This window comes from Microcebus murinus, chromosome X, assembly GCF_040939455.1.
Source record: "Microcebus murinus isolate Inina chromosome X, M.murinus_Inina_mat1.0, whole genome shotgun sequence".
Lineage (NCBI taxonomy): Eukaryota > Metazoa > Chordata > Mammalia > Primates > Cheirogaleidae > Microcebus > Microcebus murinus.
This window is the reverse complement of record NC_134136.1, coordinates 26427417-26454405: the sequence shown is the minus strand read 5'-3', so window position 1 is coordinate 26454405 and position 26989 is coordinate 26427417. Positions and strand designations below refer to the sequence as shown.

At 35.0% G+C, this 26989-nt stretch overlaps 1 protein-coding gene across 3 annotated transcripts in view; it reads right to left on the bottom strand.

Moving 5' to 3' along the window:
- Window positions 1-26989, bottom strand: part of DIAPH2 (diaphanous related formin 2) — an 824298-nt gene that overhangs the window by 444940 nt on the left and 352369 nt on the right. For all 3 annotated transcript variants that reach the window (XM_075999380.1, XM_075999381.1, XM_020285092.2), the window contains one exon: window positions 5373-5474. In XM_075999380.1, coding sequence (XP_075855495.1) covers window positions 5373-5474 — 102 coding nt within the window. The remainder of the gene's footprint in view (window positions 1-5372; window positions 5475-26989) is intronic.

The window sequence follows — 26989 nt, the reverse complement described above, 5'->3', positions numbered from 1 at the left end:
TCAACATCTTTTGTTAGATTATAGCTTTAGAATGTTTTTAATTGAAAAATATGGGTAATTTTGAAGTCAGAAAAACAAAGTACCGATTGCTAAGAGAACTAATTATTGCCTTCCTTTTCTCAGAAGATGTGTTAGTTTAATAGATACACACAGTATGGGTCTCTATCCCCAGTGCAAGACAAGTGGGAATTTCCATAGCTCTGAGGTTTGAGAACAGCTGAGCTACAAACACACTCAGAAGAGTCTAAAAGCTCCTGCTGGGGGTTCTAACTGCCAGAGCTTTCAAAGATCTATGCTTTTTTTCTAGTAAAGGTACAGCACATAATTACAACGATGTACCAAATTCAATTCTGTGGGAGGCAGGTTGGAGGACAAGTCAGTGGGAAGCTATGCAGCCAATCTACCCCCCTAAAGAAGAGGATTATTGATCACAGAAGGGGTGGGAACTAGCTTATCCCTCTTACCAGGAGATATGCCTCTAGACAGAGGAAAGGTCCCTGGGTTTTTATTTCTTTTTTTCCTGTGTCTTTTTTTTTCAAATGACTGCATGTGATTATAAGCAAGCCCAATGAAGTGGCTGCTAAAAAAACTTAAGGCATTAGAGAAAGCTTAGCAGCCCAGTCACTGCTTCAGATAAGCTTGTCTCTTTCACAATTTCCTCATTTTTGCAAATTTATTGTTTTTGTTTTGTTTTGAGACAGAGTCTCATTCTGTTGCCCTGGTTAGAGTGCCGTGGCCTCATCATAGCTCACAGCGACCTCAAGCTCCTGGGCTCAAGCGATCTTCCTGTCTCAGCCTCCTGAGTGAGTAACTGGGACTATATGTGCGTGCCACCACACCCAGCTAACTTCCTTTTAGTAGAGACTGGGCCTTGCTCTTGCTCAGGCTGGTCTTGAACTCCTGACCGCAAATGATCTCTTATCTCAGCCTCCCAGAGTGATAGGATTACAGGCGTGCTATTTTTATTTATTATTATTATTATTTTAATGAATCTTGCAAGAGTAATCTCATTTGTGGCACATGTCTACTCCTAACTGATGAGATTTGGTTCTTATCATTTAGGAAGTTAAATAATAATGGAAACTCTACAGGGTACTGGCCAGGGTTAGAGGAATAAAATCAGGAAATAGTAATAGTGTTTATTCTTTAGGAAGGCAAGGAAAGATTTCAAAAAGGAGCTTAAATTCTTCAATGTTATCAAGTGCCATATGGGTACAGAATAAGACAGGACTGAAAAGAGTCCACTTGATTTTGTATTGATGCTAATATATTCAACAAGTATTTGTTAAGTACATATCATGTGAATAAAATCAACATGATTCATCCACTTGTAGAACTTGGAATCTAGTTGGGTTATAGACAGTCAATAGATAACCTCACAAACATTTCATTCAAAACCATGATAATTTCTAGAAAGGAAAAGAGAAAGGAAAACAAGAAAAGGAAAACAAGTACCCTGAGAGAGTTTAATAGGAAGACTTATTTTTAATGAATAGGAAAGTAAAGGCATCACTGGGAAAGCATAATTTACCCTAATACTTGAAGAATAAGCAGGAGAGAGAGGTGGGCAGTGAGTGTGAGTAAAGCAGCAGTATGTGCAATGGTTCCTGGAAAGTAACATTTGATATGGTGAGGCAGAATGAGCAAGAGGCCAAGCAGCAGCAGATAAAGTAGAAGAGGTGAGCAGGTGCCAGACCAGACAATGCCCTGTAGGTCATAGCAAGGAGTTGATAGAACACCACTGATATTTGAAGCAGAAAAATAATATGATGCAATACAAATACACTCCAGAAATGTGACTCTGAGGGCTGTGCCAAGACTGATTTGGAAAAGGGTAAAAGTATACGTGGGGAAAACAAGCTAAACATATATTGTAATGAATGGTTAAAGAGAATGACAATTTTGGCTTGGACTAAGGTGGTTAGTGGTGTACAGATAAACAGGAGTAGATGTGATGTATATTTTAGATGTGATTAGGAGGTAATTAATGATCTTTCGTAAATCAATTTCGATGCATTATTTAAGGCAGAATCCTGACTGTTGGTTGAACAACGAATGAGAAGCAAGGAAGTAGAGAGCAAAAGGAGACTAGTCCTTGAGAAAGCTGATGCTAGGAAATGGAGAGAGGGCAATAGCTAACAGAAACCTCAGGGTCAACGAAGGATTTTTATTCTTCCATCCATCTATCCATTCTAGGCAGTAAGTGACTTAAAATTTTCTTTCTTTCTTTTTAGAAGTGCAGGGTAGAACAGAAATTGACAAATTGAGAAAGCAATAGAATAACCAACAGAAGTAAAGTAGGCAAGAGATAACTATTATCCTAAAGTAGGCAGGGGATGATGATGCCCAAAACTGAGACAGGAAAATTAGCATGTAGTAAAGCATCACACTCCCCGCCCAGTAGAGCACACTGGCTGAAAGCACTGGCTTGGAATTGAGGCTGCCTGGGTTTGAATTCTGTATCTACTAGTTACTATGTAACCTTGGACAAGTTATCTAGCATTTCTTGGCCTGAATTTCCTCATCTGTAATATGGAGCCAATCACAGTGCCAATGTCATATGGGTTATTGTGAGGAACACATAAGATGGTACGAGTAAAATACTTCACATGGAATCTGACATAGTAAGCCCTCAATTTATTTTTGTTTCTATTGATAATAATAGCAACAACAATAACATTAGTAATAATAATTGGGCATCAATCTTTCTGAGGTTCGATTTGACAGAGAATGGGTTAATAAAAGATATGGCTAGAGATAACATTGTGGGTAGAAGAGACACTGGAGGTTCTAAAGTGCTTTCCTTTTTCTCTGGCAAATTAGAGGTTTGGTTGTTTGTGATAAGTGAAAAGAATGGGGAGGAGACAGATAGAAGACTTGAGTAGAGTGGGTGAGATATGGCATAGCCACTATGGAAAAATGAAAGGCCCCTGAATGGGAACAGGTGAAATAACTGCTGAAACAGCATTGAGAGTCCCATGGAGGTAAAAGATAAAATGTCATAAAGATACCAATTCACTCAGTTCACCAAAGGGAACAGGAAGAAAGAAAGCCAGAGAGTTAGAGGCACAATGTGAATGCTAAGAAGTTTGGGTTTTATTCTGTAAATTCAGGGACATATCGGAGGTTTTTGATATAGAAATCATAGGAAAATACAGACTTTTAAGAAGAATACATTAGTAGTGCCAATGGGAAAAGATAGCAGAGCCAAGGATTCTCTCTAGTTTGGGGCCTCTCTCATTAGTGCAGATGATTCTATATATTTCCAAAGTTGCCCTCACTGTAGGCTATTGACATATGTTTAAGGGTTAAAAAGTATTTGGGTATATTCACACAGAAGTGAATTTAATTTCAGCATACACCTAGAGAAATACATTTTAGTCAAATTTTTACAGACCTAAAATATACTATTTTTTAATCTCAAGCCCATACTTTGCTTTAATAATTGTCCTGTAATTAAATTCAATACACATTTCTTTACTGTGCATTTTATATAAGATATTGTTCTAAGCAGTGCAAAGGACGCATGTTTAAAAGACTAAGGTATACCATTATTCCAAAAATATTTCTGTGATAGGAGTTTGGATAATCTTTATTTGGCAAATCCCGACTGATGCTGTCTTAGGTAATTTACATGGTGTAAACTACTTTCTAATGTCCTTGACATTTTCCCCCTACAGACGTGTAGCTAAGGATGGTGAGAGTAAATAAGAGGACCAGGTTACTTCATGTACATACAGTCCCAGAATTATTTATGGTTATGTGCATAAACAAGAAATCTCTTCCATTTTCTATTTTCCTTTTAGTTCAGAAGGTATATTGCTTTTTATGTCCCCAAACTTCATTTCCTCAGTGTGGTACCAAGGATATTCCTCATGCAGGACTTGCTTGGCAAACTAATACATCTTCCAAGATAAACTGCATTCAGAAAAAGAAATGGCTTCAGAGAAATTGTGTGGTGTACCTACTGTAAAACTCATAACCATCATGACACAGCTGAATTCTCAGAGGGTATATAGCCTTGCTTCGATTATAATATGAATCTAAACAGCTTAGGTTTCACACATGGACTTTAGTCTAGAAAATTTTATCATTTAATATTATACTAAATTGCTGCTAGTTAATATATAACATCTAACCAATTAAGCTGGCTGATTTTCCTTGTCCAAAATCAAGAGAAATACCTTCTGCAATGCCTTTATATGTTCTATCTGATCCCAAATATACATTTCTGATTTTCTTTGCAAGGATTTGACAGAATCCTTCTACATCAGTATAGGCAATGAGATATCTTAAAATCAACAAACTCTAAACATGGGCAAGCAGTTCAAAAGAAACATACCTACTCCCATATATCACAGTTTGACATTAAATAGGTTTTTTAAATTGCAAAGTACCAAATTAGATCAATTCTAATATAATATATTTAAAAAGCTATAAAATATTTTGGATGAAGCAGACAGTGTTTGACTATTAGGGCAAATGGTAATTAAAAAATTCTTAGTATCCAAATGGAAAATGTTCAGGGAGCCAGGATAAAGCTGGCAACCATAATGGAACTATTTATTCACACAGCAAGCAAACCTGCATTAAATACCTAAGTAAAAAACAGATTTTTCTCCAAGAAATTAAATAAATCATGATGTCCTCTTTCCTATTAATTTTTTTCCAACTGTTTGAATAGCAGGTTTGGGGAATACTTTAAATATGTAACTATATTTTTAATACATAATTTATACCTGGTCATCCCTGTACCCCTTAAAATTATGGGAGTAAGAAAAAATTATTCATTGCAATAATAATTTAACTACACAATGATTTACCACATGATATACATTTATATGATTTCCTCCCCAGCTAAAACGGCACATTTCAAGCTTTCAATCAGTTCATGACAGTCTACAGGAAATCTGAAAATCCTTGTGCTTTTTCTGACACAATATATGCCACAGAAAAGAATCTCTAGTATTTTGCTATGTATCTAGTTATTACTCTTTTATTTCAGCCCAATTGGGGTGCTAAATTCTAACACCAATATCTAAAGGAAAAAAAAACATAGCCAATACAATACTGTATACAATTTTGCATATACCAGTACGGTAAAAATATGAGCACTGTTATAGAGATGATTCCATGAGATAGATTCAGGTATTTTGTGAATGTAAAAATTAATTTCATTTTTTTAATACCATGACAAATAATAAGTAAAGAAGTATTTTTTTCTGAGAACCTACATCATATTAAATTATGTGGCTATACAGTAAGAACAACAGCAACAAAATTTCAACAATTGAAATGTCTTTCTTTTTACTGTTTTTGAAAGTATTACTACCTCCCAGCTGAGTTTATGGACCTTTATGCTCAATACATACCACAACTCCAAACTGTTCAGGCTCACAGAGGTCATCATATTCATTTTTAAGCTGTGCTAATTCACTGAGTACCTTCTGCTCAGGAAGATGTTTTATAAGGTTCTAAAAAGAAATAAAAGTATAAAAGTTTAGTGTTTTATTATTAGGATTTTTACACAGACATTAACAATTACAAAAGTGATTAACTATGATAGTACATTGCTGATTGTAGGTCTTTTATAGGGCCAGCGTATCCTCCCTTTCCCTCCAAAAACTGACCTAAAAATGAACTACAATGAAAAGTGAATAAAATGTATATACTTCTTTGGTATCTATGTAATATAGTACATAAATATTGAATAAAAAGATGATATAGGAGTAAACAGCATTCCAAAACTGAGCAAACTTCTGGACCTTAAACACATACCATAATTGTCAAAGTTTATTTCCTGTCACAAAAATTAGTCAGTTAAACTGAAAACACAAAAATATTATATAAAATAAACCCATGAACAAAAATATTAGAAAAGAAAATATGAACTCTAGTACTTATAACTTTTCAAAACTTGGAACCATCTTCAATCTTATAAACCATACCTGGACTGTACAAAAATCTCTCATTATTTATAATGTCTATATTTAAGTATACAATGAATTCCTATTTTTAATGTAGAATCAAACGAAAGTAATGAAGTCTGATACATGCTCAAGTTTGATGCATGTTATGAACTGAATGTCTGTGTCCTTCCAAAATTTATATTTTGAAATCCAAACATCAATGTAATGGTCTTTAACAGTGGGGACTTTGGGAGGTAAATAGGTCATGAGGGTGGAGCCCTCGGGAATGGGATTAGTGCCCTCTTAAGAAGAGGCCAGAGAGCTAGCTTTCTCTATTTCCACCATGTGAGTGTATAATGACAAGTCAGCAGTCTACAATCTAAAAGAAGACCCCTACCAGAACCTGACTATGCTGGTATCCCAAATTTGTACTTCCAGTCTCCAAAATAGTGAGGAATACATTTGTTGATTATAAGCTTCCCATGGTCTGGTACCTTGTTACACCAGCCTGAAGTAAGACAAGGCCTAAGAGTATCAAAATTGATGAATTCATCTCAATCTAGTTCATACTGGACTTTAGTACAGTTTTAATTATCATTACATTAGCCTGCAACTAACATTTTGGGAACTCATATGGGATTTCAATAGATATATGAACGTGAAGAAAGCAGAAAACAAAGATTAAAGAAAGTAGGTTGGCACAAAATGACAGAGAAGGAAGCTCCGTGACTGGTCCCTCTATCAAATCAACGACTGAGCTAGAAAGAGTGATTGGAATAAACTATTTCAGAACTCTGGAACCTGACTGCACAATTACAACAACAAGGGAGTACTTGATAAAGGGAGATACTGCTATTTTCTAGCAAGAGAATAAAGTGCATGAAAGAGTCTTGGGAAGGGCAGGTTGATGTCAGGATATTCAGTGTGGATCTTGTTCTTCAAAAATTTAGGGTTATGTATTTTGGTTGGTTTGGCAGTTCAACAAGTGATTAGTGCATATGTTTGTCTTGGTTTCAAACCTCTTGGATTATAGCAGCTAATGGCATCTAACAGAAGATTCAAACAGACAAAACACTTCCTCACCCACATTTTTGGAGTCCAATACATAAGAAAATCTGTCAAGTCACTGGCTGACAGCACAGATAACAAAACACAAATTTGAATGACCACATATGACACAAAATACCTTATTTTGCAAAAATTGTTTGGAAAGTCATCAATGGATGGCCACAGCCCACAATAAACAAAAATCAGTGGTCTATGAGGAGTAGCAGAATCAGAGTTATAGAGTTATTACATTATAATACTAAGAATGTCCAGTTCTCAATAACAGATTACAAAGATACAAATAAACAGGAAAACAGGGCTCATGCAAACAAAAAAAAGAAAAAGGAATTTGGAAAACACTCGTCCTGAAGAAGCCCAGACAATCAAAAACATTAAATTAACTGTCTTAAATATGTCCCATAAGTGAACAATGGACAAATAACTAAAGGAAATTAGGAAATCAATGTATGAACAGAATGAGCACATCAATAAAGAAATAGAAATTATAAAAAGGAACAAAACTAAAATTACAGAAATGAAAAGTGTAATAATTGACATGGAAAATTCACTGGAGGGGTTCAACAGCATATTTGAGCAGGTAGAAGAAAAGATCAGTGAACCTGAAGATAAAGAAACTGAAACAATTAAGTCTGAGTTGCAGAAAGAAAAAAGAATGAAGAAAAATGAAATAACCCTGAGGGACCTCATAAAGCATGACATAATGCTCATTATGGCATTTCCAGAAAAAGAAAAGAGAGAAAAAGGGACAGGAAAACATCTGAAGAAATAATGGGTGAAACTTCCTAAATCTGATTTAAAATATGCACATGCATATCCAAGAAGCTCATCAACTCTGAACAGGACAAACTCAATGGGATCCACTCGGAGACATATTATAATCAAACTGTCAAAACTGCAAAACAAATAGAGAATTTTTAAAGCAGCAAGAGATAAGTCACTTGTCACATACAAGGGATTTTCAATAAGATTAATACCTGACTTCCCAACCGAAATCATGGGTAGTGGTATAGGTAGTTGAATAACATGCATAAAGTCCTGAAAAAAAATTGTGAAACAAGAATTTGTATTGAGCAAAGCTATCCTCCTTCAACAACAAAGGAGAAATTAGAACATTTCCAAATTGAAAGCAAAAACACAAAACAAAACCAAGATAATTTATCGCTAGTAAACCTGTCCTGCAAGAAACACTAAAGGAATTCCTATGGGCCAAAATAAAAAGACACTAAACAATAACTCAAAGAAAACATAAGAAATAAGAACAAGTGTAAAGAAGGTCATTAAATACGAAATGTCCAATTTCTAATCAAAAGTTTAGTTTATTGTATCTCAAACAAAAAGCAATACAATTAATCAAAGTATGTGCCTAAACTATCAACACAGTTTTGCCATCTTAATGGTACCTTATTTATGCCAGCAGCAAAGAAATCTAGAGAGTGAGTGGCGATTAAATTGCCAAAAGCGCTTTCCACAGCTTGTTGAGAACTGAATATTTTTCCTTGCAAGAATTGAGTCATTTCTTTAAATATAAATGGATTAAATACTCCAATAAAAATGGACTTTTTAAATCCACTGGGAAAATGGATTAAAAATGATCTATCTATATGTAGTCTATAAGAGACTCACTTTAGATACAGAGACACAAAGGAGTTGAAAACAAAAGGATGAAAAAGGATATTCCATATAAATAGTAATCAAAAGAGAGCTGGTGTTGCTATGTTTTTGTCATACAGAATAGACTTTAAGTCGAAAAAAGTAACAAGACACAAAGAAGAGGTAACCTTTATATATTGAAAAGAGTTCACCCCATCCAGGAGAATGATGATTATAAACATACCTAAGAACAGAGCACCAAAATTTAAGGAAAAATGGACAAAATTGAAGGTAGAAACATAGAGTTTCACTATAATAAAGAATTTAATACCCTACTATAGATAATAATAGAACTGGAATGAAAATTAATAAATAAAGAGAAATTGAACAACAGTAACTGCCAATGAGACCTAACAGACAAAGTATCCCACTCAACAACGGTAAAATGTATATGCTTCTCCAGTACACACAGAATATTCTCTAGGACAGATAATATATCAGGCCACAAAAAACATCATAATATATTTTAAACAAGTGAAATCATACAAAGTATCTTTTGTGATTGCAATGGAATGAAACTGGAAAGAAGTAACGGAAGAAAAACTGGAAATTCTCAATTATCCAGAAATCAATCAACATACTCTTGAACAACCAATGGATCAAAGAAGGAATCACAAGGGAAATTAGAAAACATCTTGAGATGAATGAAAACAAAAGCACATCAAACTGAAATTTATGGAATACAGTGAAAGCAGTGCTAAAAGGGAAAATGATAGAGTAAATGCCCACATTAAAGAAAAAGAAAGACCTCAAATCAATAACCTAACTGTACATTTTAAAGAATTAGAGAAAGAGGAACAAACTAAACACAAAGCTAATAGTAAGAAGGAAATAATAAAGACTGGATATAAGCAAAACAGAAAATTTAAAACCAACAGAGAAAAATCAACAAAATCACAAGTTGGCTCTTTGAAAAGAAAAAAAAATTAAAAAGAAAAAAACTTTCAGCTAGACTAACGAAAAAGAGAGAAAACTCTAATAGCTAAAATCAGAAATAAAATAACATTACTATTGATTTTATAGAAATAAAAAAGATTATAAGAGAATACTATGAACAATTATACATTAAAAAATGGACAACTGAGAATAAATGGACTAATTCTTAGAAACACACAAACTACTTAAATGGACTCAAGAAGAAATAGAAAGTCTGAATAGACCTATAACAAGTAGGGAGATTGGATCAGTAATCAAAAACCTCCAAACAAAGAAAAGCCCAGGGCCCAGGGTCGAGTGGCTTCACTAGTGAATTCTACAAAACAATTAAAGAAGAATTAATACCAATCCTTCTCAACTATTCCAAAAAATAAAGAGGATGGAATGGTTTCTAACTCATTCTATGAAGCCAGCATTACCTTGATAAGGTTGGTCAAAGATACTACAAGAAAAGAAAACTACAGGCCAATATCCCTTATGAACACAGATGTAAAATTTCTCAAAAAGTACTAGCAAACTGAATTCAAGCAGCATAATAAAAGGATTATATACCATAACTAAGTGGGAATTATCCCCAGAATGTAAGTGTGGTTCAATATACAAAACCAATATATAATATATAAAAACAATGTAATATACCATTTTGATAGAATGAAGAATAAAACCACATGATCATTATGATGTTACAAAAGAGCATTTTACACAAATAAAATGAGAAAAACACTCTATAAACTAGGAACAGAAGGAAACTTTGTCAACATGATAAAGGTCATATATGAAAAACCCACAGCTAACATCATACTCAATGGTGAAAGACTGAAAGCTTATCTACTAAGATAAACCAAGATAAGGATGCCTGCTTTCACCACTTATATCCATCATAGTTTGGGAAGGTGTAACATCAGAGAAATTAGGCAGAAAAAGAAATTAAAGCCATCCAAATTGGAAAAGAAGAAGTAAAATTATTTCTGTTCACAAGTGACATGATCTTATATGTAGAAAGCACTAAATAATTCCCCCAAAACCTGTTAGAACTAATAAATGAATTCAGGAAAGTTGCAGGATACACAATCAATACACAAACATCAGTTGCATTGCTGTGCACTAGCAATGAACATTCACAAAGGAGATTAGGAAAAGATTCCATTTACAATAGCATCAAAATAGCACCCACAATAAAATACGACTTCATACTTACTAGAATGGCTATTTGAAAAAAAAAAAAAGGAAAATAACAAGTGTTGGTGAGTATGTGGAAAAATAAGAACACTTGTGCATTGCTGCAGAGAACATAAAATGGTGCAGCCACCATGCAAAACAGTTTGGTGGTTCTTCAGAAATTAAACATAGAATTGCCACATCATCCCATGTTTCACCCCTGATACGGTGGTCATGCGTCAACTTGTCTGGGCCAAGAGATTCCCAGATTAAACATTTTTTCTGATGTGTCTATAAGGGTGTTTCAGGATAAGATTAGCATTTGAATTGGTAGACTCTGTGACCAAGATTGATTTCTCCCTCCCCCAATGGATGAGTGCCTAAACAAAATAAAAAGGTGGAGGAAGGAAGAATTCACCCCTTTTGTTTCTTGCCTGTGTGCATGACCTGGAACATTGATCTTTTCTTCTCCTGTCCTTGGACTGGAATTTACACCACTGGCTACCCTAGTTCTCAGGCCTTGAGACTCAGGACGCAGAATGGAATTACACCACTTCCTGGGTCTCTAGCTTACAAATGGTAGACCATGAGACTTCTCAGTCCCCATAATGGAGTGAGACAATTCCTCATAATAAATCAATCAATCTATCTCTCTGTCTATATGTACATACACACACACATACACATATATACATATGTGCTTTTGGTTCTGTTAATCTAGAGAACCCTAACACACCTAGGTATGTTAACAAAAAGAACGAAAAACAGGGACTGAAACAGACATTGTACACAAATGTTCATAGCATCATTATTCAATATCCAGAAGGTGGAAACAACCTACTTGTCTATCAACAGATGCACTGATAAAATGTGATAAATACATACAATGGAACTTATTCATACACAAAAGAATGAGGTTTTGACACATGCTACAATATAGATAAACCTTGAAAATATTTTGCTCAGTGAAATAAGGTAGACACAGAACAAATATTGTATGATTCCACTTACATGAGCTATCTAGAGTAGGCAAATTTTTAGAGACAGAAAGTAGAATAGAGGTTACCAGGAGCTGGGGGAAGGAGGGTGTGGGGAGTTACTGCTTAATGGGTATAGAATTTCTGTTTGGGATGATGACAAAGCTTTGGGAATAGTGGTGATGGTTGCAGAACAACGGAAGTATACTTAAACCCAGTTAATTATACACTTAAAAGTATGTAATGTGGCAAACTGTATGTTAGATATTTTTCCACAATAAAAAATAAGTAGGGTAGGCAACATATAGTGTAAGTCCCATGGTAAACAACTGTATCACATCCCACTGTAAGTACCCTTTTGTTATCTCCATTTATCTTTTTTGTCCTCCCACTCAATTTTGCTTTTCCATTAAGCTCTAGGCCTACAATGGCACCTATGGTCTAATTAATGAAACCAAGTTTTAAGATATTGTGTCCTTTGACTTAAAAGGAATGCAAATATGGATATAATCACACATATAAATACTGAAATGAAATCAAGGACATCCATTATTTTCCTGCATTAATATCATTTTACCTTAGAGAATGAAAAGGTAAGTAAATACCAAGATATTACTTCCATTTTTTCCAGAATATTTTTGATGTATGAAAATGACTCAATTTTTAAAAAAAATTCTATTATGAATTATTTTTCCATTAAGGCATCCTTGATTTTTTATAAAGTATGTTATTAAGAAAAACAAAGACTCAGTTTGGTAACTTCAATAATTTTCACTACAGTGAAACTAAATTAGAAAAGATTAAGAACATTATTAAAATTATTTAAAAATCCATTCTGTATATTTAAAACTCCCCCTTCTCAATCTGAAGTTTTAACTGTGAAAATAAGTATGATGGAAGGAATCAAGCCTAAAATAGAATTTTAGCTTGGAATGTGAAACTTTTGTTGTTATTTTATTTCTCTTCTAGCTATAGGTAACCTGTTAACTCATCTTCAGAATGTAGGCTCCTCAGTGGGAGGTGACATATCTTTTCTTTCTCTGTTCAGCTATATGAAATATTTAACACATTCAGTGGCCTTGGATGTATTGTGACTTTGGATACCGTTTCATGAGTGAGTTATAAGCTTATATAACTGCCACTGCTTAGTGAGTTCTCTTTGAAAATCAGGGTAGGAATAAAACTCACTCTCTCAAATGTGTGGCAGATGCAAACTATTATAGCACATACTGCTTTAATGAGTCAATTACCTAGGACCCCAGGTCATCAAAGCCAATGCCTAAAGATACCTGATTTTTGTACACTCATACGTATGAAACACTGTAAACCAAAATGTAACATAAGATAGGACAATAATCTCTTTGCATGCCCATAAATTCCTAAATAAAAGAGGAAGGCGGATGAGACACAGAGGAGAGAGAGTTGCAGCAGTATTCATTTGCCCCTACTCTCCACTCATCTAAAGCATATCAAGAAAGAAAATGTGAAAAATGTAGCGGTGCAAGGCACAGCTTGAGACTGATGTGAACAGTCCTAGGAATCAGCCTGAAGTCTATTCCTGTGGTAGGCTAAGGGGCCTCTTGGGAGAAAAATCTCCTCAAGGAAGGAAAGCCAGTAGCCAGCAGAAAGGCTGAGCCAAGTAAGAAAGTATTCCATTTGAAAAGGGGTGGGGTGATTCTGAGAGCAGCATATTTGTTTCTTGGATGTGTTTCCAAGCCCAACCTCCTCACCCTCAGCATGCTCAGATGTCAGAGTGCTGCGGAAAGGAGAGTTATATGAAGAGCACTGCTTTGGTACCCCTCTAATCAAGTATATTTAAAAGGAGAGAAGGGAAGAAAGACATGTTTCCATACTTTGCCACAGAACACGCCATGCCCTTGGCACCTAGAGAGCTTCATTACACCACTAGCTGTGTCCCATGGGAAACTCCTCCCCTCTCCCCACACACAGTTGTCCCTAGGGGAGTGGTTCAAAACAGGAAATGAGGAAAATCACCTGCAGCTGCTACATGGAAGCTGACAAAATTCATTTGAGGAATGTGTAAGCTATTCCCTGAAACCCTCAGAAACATACAATGCAGGGGCTTTTGAAGAGAGGGTCCTGCAACAGCAGCTAGGAGCAAGAACAAGAAAACTATAGGTGATCTGATGTGGATCAGGCAAGTGCTGTAAAATTCATATTGCCCAAGGACTCTGTGCTTTAAAAAATTAAAATAACTTTTGAATTGAGTGCTTCATTGACACTACAACTACTTCTGTTCGGTAAACAAACTGCAAAGGTGAGGTGATAGTTGAGACACCCTCTACACTCAAGACAAATGAAAAGCTGTTCACAGTAGTAGAGGCTAGAAACGATAAATTTTTAAATCCAACAGAGTCGGACAATCTATCAGTTGTTAGGCAAATACCCTGGAAACTTTCAAGGCACTGACCCTTCTATTTCTTCCTCCCCATGTTGCTGCTTCCCACAGAGTATCTTTTTTTCCCAAATATTTCAGGATTTCTGTTTAAAAGATCAATTCTGGGTCAGTATAAAAGTTTCATCCAAGAAAATGTCAATGAGCTGAAGCTCATGAAGAAAACAACAAAGGAGAAAGAAGTAACTATGTCACCAATTGAGCAGATTTTTCTTCATCTTTTAGGCATCACAAATTCACTTACTGATGACTGTCAGTGTTATCTGAAGGAATTTCTCCTAACACACCATGGGCTTTTAACTACTTTTTACATTTCCGCAATTACTCTATAATATTTCCAAAACTTTATTTCCTTTAAATGTTAATTGCATGCTTAAAGGTTAGTTAAGTAAAGGTATTGAACCATAATGCCCTTTCCTTCTTGCAAAAACATAACCTTTCTTTTTTGTCTTATATCTCATGAAGTCATTTTAGTAGTAGGAGAGCCTACTTTGGTTCATTCTGATTAAAGCTATGATTTTTCAAATAAATGTATTGGGGCCAATATTTCTCTTTTAAAAATGTTATTATATATTACATATATGGAATATATAATATGTAACGGTATATTGACACACACATATATTTTAATCCAGATAAGAAACGTTTCCCTCAAAGTATTGGCTAAATCTCTGTCATCCTACCACACTCCTCCCTCATTTTACTTGGTCAGAAAATTCACTTCCTTAACTTTGATATGCCATGTTTTTCAACACTTTCTTATGGTATATGATTTAAATCAGTGTGTACATATATATGTGTATATTTAATGTTCATCTGTTCTTGTTTTCTTCTTTGAGTTTCCTGACAAAAAGTTTGATGCCAGGTCCTGGTTCTATACTTACTTTGGGTTACCTCCAACTAGTCAGCCAATATATACTGGCTGCCTACTCCGTGTTTGCCATCACTTTAGCCACTGGAGATTTTGCCCTCCTGAAGATTACAGGTTCAAAAGGGTGTGTACGCTCTGTTTACCTAGTAGAACCACAATCAACATACGACTGACAGTAATTTGTATTCCATTTGATCCAAAACATATTTCCTGTCAGGTGATGATGGTACAATCCTGAACTTTTAATTTAAAATTCCTGACATTTCCTTAAGTCTTAGACTCCAAGGGTCAACATACTAAAGTGTGTTAAAATGCTAATTAACTGGTCAAAAGCATTCAAGGGGAGCTTATTGAGTATTCTACATAGAGCCACTACTTTCAAAAAACATTGGTTGACAAAAGAATACACAAGCATAGGAAACCTGATGAGAAAATTCTTGACCTTGGAGTAACAATCATGTCTTACAAATAGTCAGGCTTTTATAGGTGTCCTACCTATTGAATCTTTAATTTGGCCCAGGTAGGGAAACTTTTCCTAAAGATATTATTCAAAAGTCTGAGACTTAATACAGATTATACTCAGTACCATAGAAGGTTCGTTGACTCTCCTAGGATCAATATCACCTTAGTGCTAAAAATGTCAAATGAACACCTCTAGCCCTGACTACTCTTACTCATCCTCAAGCTCCATGTTTGTGACATTCCCACCCAGATGGCCCATCATTAACTCAAGCTGAACAAATCTAAAGAAGAACTCATCCACACTCTGACTCCTAATCCCTAGACCTTATCAGCTTCTCCTAATGGCCCCATTCTGCCAACAGGGCTAGCATCCTCTACATCTTCTAGGCTTTCAAACTGGCAATTATCTTTCAGTTACAAGTTCTGACAATTCTTTCTAGTGAAATCTCTTTCAGATTCAACCCTTCCTTTATATTCCACAGCCAAAAATCTGGGCTAGGGAAAATCACATGATATCTAAACATTTCCTAATTTAAGTTCAATTAAATTCTTTAAAGGGCTCTAGCTCTGTACTAAGTGGATTAGTGAAGATCACAGATATGTTTACAACTCCCATAATCATAAAAGGAAAAATTGTGAGTACTTTGTACATAAAAATTTCAACTCCCATTAATGTCATGATCCTATTTGCAGAAGAAATGTATTGCTTTCTAAATAATTTATGATTTGCAATTAATCTAAAAGATAATTATGAAAAGTATTCCTTTGATGCTAATTATCTTTTGCTTATGTCCTACTTTATACTCTAAAATAAAAATCCTTAACGATATTAAACCTAAAAGGTGATTTTAAGCATTAAAAAAATAGAACATATAGAACAAATTACTCACTAAGAGTATGGAATAGCATATGAGGTGTGTGCACCCATGTCTAAATATAATATATTATTCCTAAGTATAATACAAATGGTATATCCATGTTATTAATATTCTTTTACAAATTACATATCTTTCATATATTTTAAATTAACATAATTCAGGTAAAACATAAAATATATCCTAAGAGGCCAAAATGAAATTCTCAGATATATAACAGAACAGATTTTTAGTAGACAAAAGAGGTTGACACATGTACAATATCCTGTCTATACTACACATTACTTTAATCAGAGATCACCTTATCATGGCCATGGCAAGCTACCACAAACCAACGCAAGGATTCATTACTATAAAATATTACACACAGGTGCCTCCAAAGCTGAATCCTACTCCAACATTCAAGACCCCTATCTAGGATAACTGTAGAGTTTGAAGATTGTTAACAGTTTGTATAAGCCTTGAAATAAGAATGATGCAAGGCCCATTATGTGGATTACTCTGAAGGACCGTCTGAAAATTTCATCCAACTATGCAAGAAATATATTCTAATGCTATACCCAATTATTTCACTTTTTAAAGTTTAGTTTAGTTTTATTTTTTTGAGTCAGGGTCTCACTTTGTTTCCCAGGCATGAGGGCAGTGGCATGACCATAGGTCACAGCAACCTCAAACTCCCAGCCTCAAGCGATCCTCCTGCATCAACCTCCCAAAGTGCTAGGATTACAGGTGTGAGCCACCACCCCCAGCCTTTAATTTCACTTTTAGAAGTCAGTATTTTTCCTCTATGATTTTTGTTTGGCCATGTAAAACTGTGCAATTCTATGTAGATCTATGGTGATCAGTCAGTGCAAATTTGATGGCGAGTACATCTGGAGCCTATTCTTCCGATCTTGTGATGCCTCACTTTGTATAATGTGCTCAAGCTCTATCCAGGAAAATATAAGAGGTGCTAGATCACTGTTGTTTCTTATCATTGAGTAATATTTCATTGTATACATATACCAAATTTTAATAATCCACTCATGAGACAACAGGTACTTGGGTTGTTTCCACATCCTTGCAATAGTGAACTGTGCTTGGCATTTTCTTTTAAATGCAGCTTTCATTTTGGTGGCAGTCTTAGAATCTTTTACTGTCTCATCATTGGGTCTTTTCCCCCTTTTCAAAGAAGCTCTCCAGCAATGTTTGTTTTTTACTCATTTTTGCTAGGGTTAGCTTGTGGGCTTATGAAAACTGTGACTGAGACAAGTGCACAGCGTGGGAAAGAGGCGCAGATGGAAGTGGTAAATAAAATAATGGGTGGGCCAAGCATGGACTAAAATAATTGTCAGATTCTAACTTAAATCCTGCCCCCAGATGCAGCTGTATAATTGAAGTACATCAACTCACTTGCCACTATAAAGTCTGCCACCAGATGCAGCTTAAAATTGAAGTAAGATCTTCACTTCTCACTATAAAGCCTGCCATCAGATGTAGCTTAATTGTCACTTGTCACTCACTGATAGAGTTTTGATATGTAAGCAATTGATTTATGACGGTCTCTGTTTAGTCGAACCTCTCAGCTAATGATACTCTGTTTTGTAGCCACTCCCCAGCTCTGTGTCACTGCCTCAGCTCCACCTCAGATCATCAGGCATTAGATTCTCATAGGGAGCCACAACCTAGATCCCTCACATGCGTAGTTTACAGTAGGGTCCGCACTCCTGTGAGAATCTAATACCACTGATCTCGCAGGAGGTGGAGCTTATGCAGTGATGCCAATGATGGGGAGCAGCTGCAAAAGCAGATGAAGCTTCACTTGCTTACCTGCCTCTTGCCTCTTGCTGTGTGGTCGGTTCCTAACAGGCCACAGACCAATACTGGTCCATGGCCCAGGGGTTGGGGACAGCAGATCTAGATAATGATACATCACATTTGCAACATACAGAAATACTCTTCAGTCTGCCTTTCCTCTGAAGGCTAAGTAATAACCCAAGTGTTTAAATTCATCTATTTGAAACCTGTTTTGTTTTATATTTTTAATTTTTTTCATAGCTACACATATGACTAGTTTATTGAAGATAGAAAATATAAAAATTATTATCAGCCTAGCAATGAACTATTTAAATCAATCTTGTTTGGGGCATATTTTGATGCATTCTTTTGCTGAAAAATATTAATCAACTTATTTCATTATAATGTTAAAACATTTGGGGAAAGAATATTTTCAAACAATGTTTTTGAATAATGAAAGAACCTAAGGCAAATATTACAAAATTACCCTCAAGTTAATAATTATGTTATATATGAAATACAGCAAATAATAAATGCCTGGTATTTCCTAAATTTTGAAGTATAAATGTTCAGATGAAAAACAGAACAAAACAATGGAAAGGGGATCAATAGTGAATTTTCTTAATGTAAAAATTAAATGACTTCCCTTTCTAAAAATAGTCCTTTCAATAGAAACCAAACCTTTTTTACTTTTATTTATGCTATAGTGAGAAAAAAACTTGCAATTATCTTCCTCCTGGTGTATAAACAGTTTGCATCCAAACTAATGGCTGTGTTCTATAAGTTTGTTTGCAGATCTGAATATATTTTCTCAGAAATGTAAGGAGAGGGACTTGGAGGCTGAGGAGTTGCTGTTTTGTTTTTTAAGGAAAAATAAGTTTTGGCTTCTCGTGGACCCTTTCTAAATATCCTATACATTTTCACATGGAGAATTGTCAATTGAGCTTTAAAAGAATGAGATAAGAGACAATTAGATGATCCTGAACAACTCTTACATTTAGACATTCATTTGTACCACAAATTGAGGGAAGCTAGTCAAACAGAAAGTGAAGAAATCTTAAAACAAATTACAAATCTAGTTTTGTTTGAAATATTTCCCCCTTGAAGCAATATTCAAATTATCTATGAAAATAACCCATCAAAATGTATTCAGCCTGGGGCACTGAGTTTCTAACAGATATAAAGCCAATAACAGTCTTCCCTGCAATCCTCAAAAATTGATTGTTTTCCCACCTAGCAATCTGTGTTCATGTTTGCTTATAAACATTCATCGAGTAACCTCTATCAGCACTCTACTGTCAGTTGCAAAGCAACGGGATAGATCACAGGTAGAAAGGATCGGGAATACATGCCAATGTCAAATTCCACACATAAAAAATATTATAAATTAACATAGAGAACAATTTATCAATATATGGTGACCAAATATGTTTCTTATCCCATGACTGGTTTTATGTTGGTCAAGAGGAGTTTATCTTGGCTTCACTTCAGATGTAGTCCCACTCTAAGCAGTCACTCCTATGTGACTGCTCACTCTGTTATCAGCTAGTCACCCATCCTCTGAAAGCCTGCTCTCTTGATGACAGTTGACCTGTTGACTCTTCCAAGAAGATCTGAGAATAATGGGCATAAAATCAGATAAAAGGAGTTCATATGTTCAGGATCTAAGAAAAAGGCATGGTAAACATTGCCAAGCTCCCCTTTACGTAAACTTAATCCCTCTCTAGACCTGTGATACCTTCTGTCCAATAAGTATACCTTCACATTATAAGCATCCTATGTAGCACCTGCTGTCTTTATACTACTTCAAATGTTCTTCATGGATTTAGGGCACCCAATGACAAATGCTTCCCTATCTGGGATGCTACTCATCATCAACAGAAAATCTCTTCACCTGAAAGTAGCCATACTTTTCTTTTTAAAATTATATACAACATGGAACTTACATAAACTGAACTTAGCAGCTGTTCCCTTTGGATCTAGTGTGCCAAAGATATTGACTGCATTAATTTAGGCTAATGAAAACCACCAATATCCCCTTGGCTGAACCAACACCCCTACCCTACAGGCAATTGAGGCTTAGGGAAACTGTGTAAATGAGGAGAGGTTCCACTTCTCAATGCATAAGAACAATGCATAAGACATTTAAAAGACGTCATCTATGACAGAAGTATGTAGGACTGGCAGAAACATTCAGCACTAATCATGACCTTGTGTAAATATTGCCTTGCTAATGTATGGATTCCTTATGCTTGCTTTCATAGAGACCTTTGATTTCATAAAGGAAGTTGGGGTGGTTCATACAATTTTCAAAAATCCTTGAGAGATATAACAGGTCTAAACAGTCAAGAAGGGCAATTCCATAAGACAGCTCACCCTTTAAATGTAGCCCTGTGGAGGGGGATATTCTAACAGGCTCAAAATATCTAATTTACAATACCATGAAATCACATGATATGATACCAGTTATCATACAAAAAGAATACTGTATTATGTATCTGATTCTACAAGCAACTAAAAAGAATAAACAAAGAATGCTTATGATATGACGCAGAATGTCCAGCATCACACAGAAATTTCATTTTCAAAAACCATTGCAAAAAATTATGAATAATATAGTAGAGATGAGCAGATGAAGAATGGAGAGAATGTTCAGCATGGTATAGACAGTAGGGAGTATTTCCAGGAGAAAGTGGGCTTTAAGTCATTTTTGAAAGATATGAAAAGCACCCAAAGGATGGAAGGACATGTGCAAAGGCATGGAGAAGAGCCAATGCAAGTCATGTGCAGGCTATTCAAAGCCAAGGCTTTGATAAATTCATCAAAATCATTGAGTTTGACTAGAAATTCATTAGAATATTTAAAAACAAAACAAGTGACAATTACTGCTTTCCCTTCTTAAGAAAGAAAATGAATTGACAAAGGAAAAAGAAAACCGAGTTGAATCAAGTAAGATGCACTAGATTTGAGGCAGTCTAGAGACAAAAAGACCAGCTAGGAAATAATAATAGTAAAACCATTTGAGTGATGATTAATCTAGTCCTATGGGAATGGGAGGTATGACTCGATCTCAAATCTTCAGTGAAAAGATCAGGAAGAATGCAAGATGAACTGGGATAAGTCTCAGGTAGGGACAAAAAAAGAGAAAAAGGATGAAATCGATTCCAGGAGATAAAGAAGACAAGCCTTTATTTGGGGGAAGGAACAAGAATACTTGAAGGAACATCTATTTGGGATGTTCTTTCAAGTAACAGTTGAATGTTCAAGTGGTGAATTAATTATCTCGAGATAAATGACCAGAAAAGGTGATTGGTTATGCCTTAATATATAATATACCTAAGAGATGCATCTATACTTATATTCTATTTGTTTAGCATTTTACAAGGATTTTTACCATATGTTAATATTTAATTTTTATAATAACCCAGTTTTACAAGTATACATTTCCCCCCTTCTATAGGCAAGAAATTTAAGGCTAAAAGAAGAAAACTGATTTGCCAATGGTCATACAGGGAATAAGTAACTGAAACCCCACAAAATTATTTTTCCACAACACTGAGAGAGCTATTTTAAGTATCAACCACTGAAAAATAGAGACTGCAAGAAGACAATGTGGCAATTACGCATAGCACTCAAGGAAGAAAGTAGGCATCTTATTTGTTTTTCCTAAGAAGCAACTAATTCTTCAACTCTATTCAGCTACATACATTGAAGAAAAATTATAAAATGAAGGCCAAAATATGTACTATTATTTTTCTTACAAAGCTTAAAGACTTAATTAAATGGCTCCATCACTCTGAATTCTTCAAATGGGATAAAATAAATGATGGTCTTATTAAGAGTTGAACTATACTTTCATTTTACTAAAATGCTGCTTATTAATGCAGAGATAGAATCCAGTGCCACTTATATTGCATTAAGTAAAATTAAGTCTTTATTTCTTGGCACCTAATTATATATTTCACAACACAAACAACAATGAATGTCAATGAAGACATTTATAATGTCTTCTAATACTGGAAGAAGATATTTTAAAGGGTAATTTAATTTCTGCTCTGACTTCCAGTGACAGAGATTGTACAAACTAATTAGTAAACTTTTTGTGGCTACTTTTTATTCCTGTCCAACAATAAGCTCCCCAACCTGCTCACCCATCTGCAGGAAAAAAAAAGGTCAAACGAAAGGATTTTATGTTTTTTAAATCAATAAGCTGATCGTCATATGAACTGAGTTGTGATCCCAGATTAGCTGTGTGACTTATACACCTTTGTGAGCCTTGGTTTCTCTTCACATGAAATTAAGGAAATGAATAGCTTATAAAACTTAGTTTGATGGCATCTAACTCCACAACAAAGATATAAAGGCAAAATAATTTATTTAATTGACAAATAAAAACTGTATATATTTATGGTGTACCATATGTTTTTATATATGTATACCTTGTGGAATGACTAAATAGAGCTAATTAATATATACATTAACTCACATACTTTTTTGTGGTAAGAACATTTAAAATCTACTCTCTTAGCAATTTTCAAGAATGCAATACATTATTATTAACTATAATCACTGTATTGTACACTGATTATTAACTATAATCACAATACATTATTATTAACTATAATCACTGTACAAGAAACCTCCTCTACCTGGAATTTTGTATACTTTGACCAACATCTCCCCAATCTCTACTCCAAACTCCAGTCCCTGGTAACCACCATTCTACTCTCTACACCGAGGGTCCTCAAACTTTTTAAACAGGGGGGGCCAGTTCTCTGTCCCTCAGACAATTGGAGGGCTGTTGGAGAGTGCAGCACACATTCCACACATGCGCACTGTGGGCCCAGGACGAGTCGGCTGCTAAGCAGGACAGGCAGCAGTGGCAAAAAAAACACGGGGGGGGGGGGGGGGGGGGGCTGCATAAATGTCCTCAGCAGGCCACATGTGGCCCGAGGGCCGTAGTTTGAGGGCAACTACTACACCATTCTCATACTACCACAAGTTCAACTATTTTATGTTCCACATATTGAATAAGTGCAATCATCTGGTATTTGTCCTTTTGTGCCTGGCTTATTTCACTTAATGTCCTCCAGGTTCATCTGATTTGTCACAAAAGGTACAATTTTCTTCTTTTTTTAAGGCTGACAGGGTTCCATCATGCATATACCATGAATTTAAGCACAATGTGTCTAAAGTTGAAGGGAATGGTTGGTCACACCTTAGCAGATACCTCATAGACAACAGGTTCCACAATTTGAAGAGAAGGAGAAAAAAAAAAAGACCTTTTAAGCACTCCATCAGGTAGAATTCTCCCTATCATATCTGCTTTCATCTATATGCTCTTTTGTCATTCCTAGGAAGGAATCCTGCTCGCACTGTTTCCTGTAACGAAATACCTCTGCAAGTTACTCCCATCTAATACGTCTCCCTTTTCCCTGCTGTCATATACTAATCCTATCCTCCTACTTATAGACACCAGAAAAAACTCTTGAAGCTACATTTTACCACTGTCATATGAGTACATTAGTCCCTAAAAATTTATTATATATTGTAACTCTTTATTATAACAAATACCTAAAGTTAATATTAATCCTAACAAATTATTTTGAATAGATCAAACCATTCCTGGTTACTACTTTAATATGACAAATTCTTCTAGCACTAAACCTTTGGAAAAGGTCATGTGCTTATTACTTTTAGGTACTTTGATTTCTATAAAATACTATCTAATAATACAAAAACTAAAAAATGCCATTTCATTTATAATAGGTATTGATAATTTTATATATCTATGATTTCAAGTATGTTCTCATATATGCTAAATGATTCTGGATATAGAACATATAATTCTAATATCACCTAACATAGTAAAAATAAAATAATTCTAAACTAATAATATACAAATGCAAAAACACGATCTATCTAAAACATTTTCAGGTCCCCTAAGGACCTTAAAATATGATAATCTTATTTCAGTGCTTAATAATAATATAAATATTGAAAGTTAAATTTTACATAAAAAGAAGACGTGAGTAACTAATAATAACAAGTTCAACAACACATTAAAGTTGTTCAAAGTGACTGATGGGTAAAGTGTTATTTCATTTATTTCACTGGAATATTAAAAATCTTTACAATATTTATAAATATTAAAAGGTTTTCATGGCATTATATAGTCCTCATTGTCACCTAGCATAATCACCCAAAGCAGCTCTTGCTATAGTATTCCTTTGCTTTCTTTATCTAGAGGCCACTTACTGATTCTATTGTAATTCAATCGTATTTGTATATTCTGAAGACTATATTTTGCTTTCCAGCATGCAAATGAACAGAGATCTAAAATAAAGGGTACAAAATAAGGATCAAAGAGGTTGAATTGAGGCTTCTAAATTATTCCCTCAAAAATAGTTGACAATTCCTAGAGACTTCCTTTGTCCCTATTTGATATCTCTATTTCTGGGATTCAGACAGTAGAGAGAAAGGAAGAAGCCCCAGGAGAATTATCACCCTGCTGGTAATTCTTTCGAATAACATAGAAAACTGAGGGCTGACTATTCAATTGTAAGTTTTGAAGGAAAATGTTTCAAAATACCAAATGTAACTGAACTGTTTCTACTGTGAGCAAAAGACATTTGTTGTGTGCCTATCATGTAATCAGAACTATGCTAGGGGACTTTTTCATGTGTTATTTAATTTAATCCTTTAACAAACTTCCTAGATATTTAAAAGATAAAGAAAATGGGCTCAGAGAACTTAGGTAACTTTCTCAGGTTCATACAGCTGGTGATTGACAGGACTGCGATTCAGATGCAGCCTTCTAACTCCAAAGTAGAAGCTGTTATCATGATATTATTTGACCTATCTAAATGACATATTAAAAAAATGAGCAAATTTAAAAAAAAAAACAACATAAAGTGAATTATTCACGATTAAGCTATACATGTAAAACAAACAAACAAAAAACCCTGCCTACAATGTAATAGAGGAGTAAAAGCCAACTCGCACTAATATGATTGCCTGTATTCATAGCTGAAAAACAATTATGGACTGTCCTTAGTGCTTGACTGGAGGTATTCACAATTTAATGAGAATGCATTCTGTCAGACTCAGAGCTTAACATCAGTACTTTACATTCCGGGGATATAGATTTTTTTAGCACATGATATCAGGTTTTGTTTTGGCCTGTATTTACCAAATGTCCAAACTCTGTTATGAAGTTTGGATTGAACATAGAAAATAAGAGCAAATACTTGGAAGCTTATTATATTCTGGAAGCTTATTACTTATATTTCAGAAATAAAAGTAATTCCTAAGACAATGGTTCTCAACTGAGGACAATTTTGCTCCCTAGGAGATACTTTTTAAAATCTGGGAGCATTTCTGGTTGTCATAACTGGTGGTAGTGGCTGCTATCAGCATCTAATGGGTAGAGGCCAGGGATACTGCTAAGCATTCTACAATGTACAAGATAGCACTTTAAAAAAAAAAATTATCGGCCCGAAAATGTCAATAGTGTCAATGTTGAAGAAACCTACCATAAGCATATGCTTTCAGCACTTACCAAATACTTTTAAATTTACTCACTATATAATATTTAAGACATACAAAATTGTATATATGAGACAATGAATTTACGTGTCTACCACTGAGCTTAAAAAAATAGTTGAATATCCCTTGTGTATTCCCTTCCTGAATGCCTTCCTAAAATATTTTTAAAGAGATTAGTTAAAATATCATTGTTATAGCTATATTATACTATGTTAAAGTATGCCATAGCATGTTAATTATACTATATTATGTTGTTATACTATAATTATCATTTCTTTAACAGATTTGATGACTAGGTACATTTCTACTTTACATAGGAATTCTAGAATTATAATAAAACCTTGCAAAAAGCATATGGAACATAAAGATTTATTCCTTGTATATAGAAAGTTTTTGATTACCTGTTTTTTTTTTTTTTTTGTTTTTTTTTTTGAGACAGAGTCTCGCTTTGTTGCCCAGGCTAGAGTGAATGCCATGGCGTCAGCCTAGCTCACAGCAACCTCAAACTCCTGGGCTCGAGTGATCCTTCTGCCTTAGCCTCCCGGGTAGCTGGGACTACAGGAATGCGCCACCATGCCCGGCTAATTTTTTATATATATATATATATCAGTTGGCCAATTAATTTCTTTCTATTTTATAGTAGAGACGGGGTCTTGCTCTTGCTCAGGCTGGTTTTGAACTCCTGACCTTGAGCAATCCGCCCACCTCGGCCTCCCAAGAGCTAGGATTACAGGCGTGAGCCACAGCGCCCGGCCTGATTACCTGTTTAATACGTAGCAGAGAGGAAATGGTTTTATAGAAGTAATCAATTACAAAATTATCACAAGTTTAAAAATATATGACTAGCCAATAATCTTTGGATTTAAAGTAAATTTATAACAATAAAAAATGAGTAGGAAGCTAGTAAGAAAGAAAAAGGCACAATTGCTCTTCATCATCCTCTGTTAAGTCCATGGAAGACACTGGAGCCTGGACTCTCTGCTCCCCCATATCTCTTGGGCTGAGAGACTAGAATTTTTTGAAGAAAGAGCCTCACAGCTACAAGGTAGAGTAGGGGTTATAGTATAACCATGCTTTTCATTTCCTAGTTCAGTCCTGGAGGTTTATGTGAGGAAAAAGAGGACATTTTCCCAGTTCTACAATTGCAAAGGAATTCTTGGTCTACCCTGACCATTAACTAACTTCAGTAGACCCAATAGATCTATACTATGAAAGAATCAGAATTTTAATGAAGCTCCATCATTGCTTAAAGTACACAAGGCAGTAGAAAATACCGTCTTTGAGGGTACATCTTGCTCAACTATTAATTACATAACAGTGGAAGGGAGGCTTAGCATGACTAG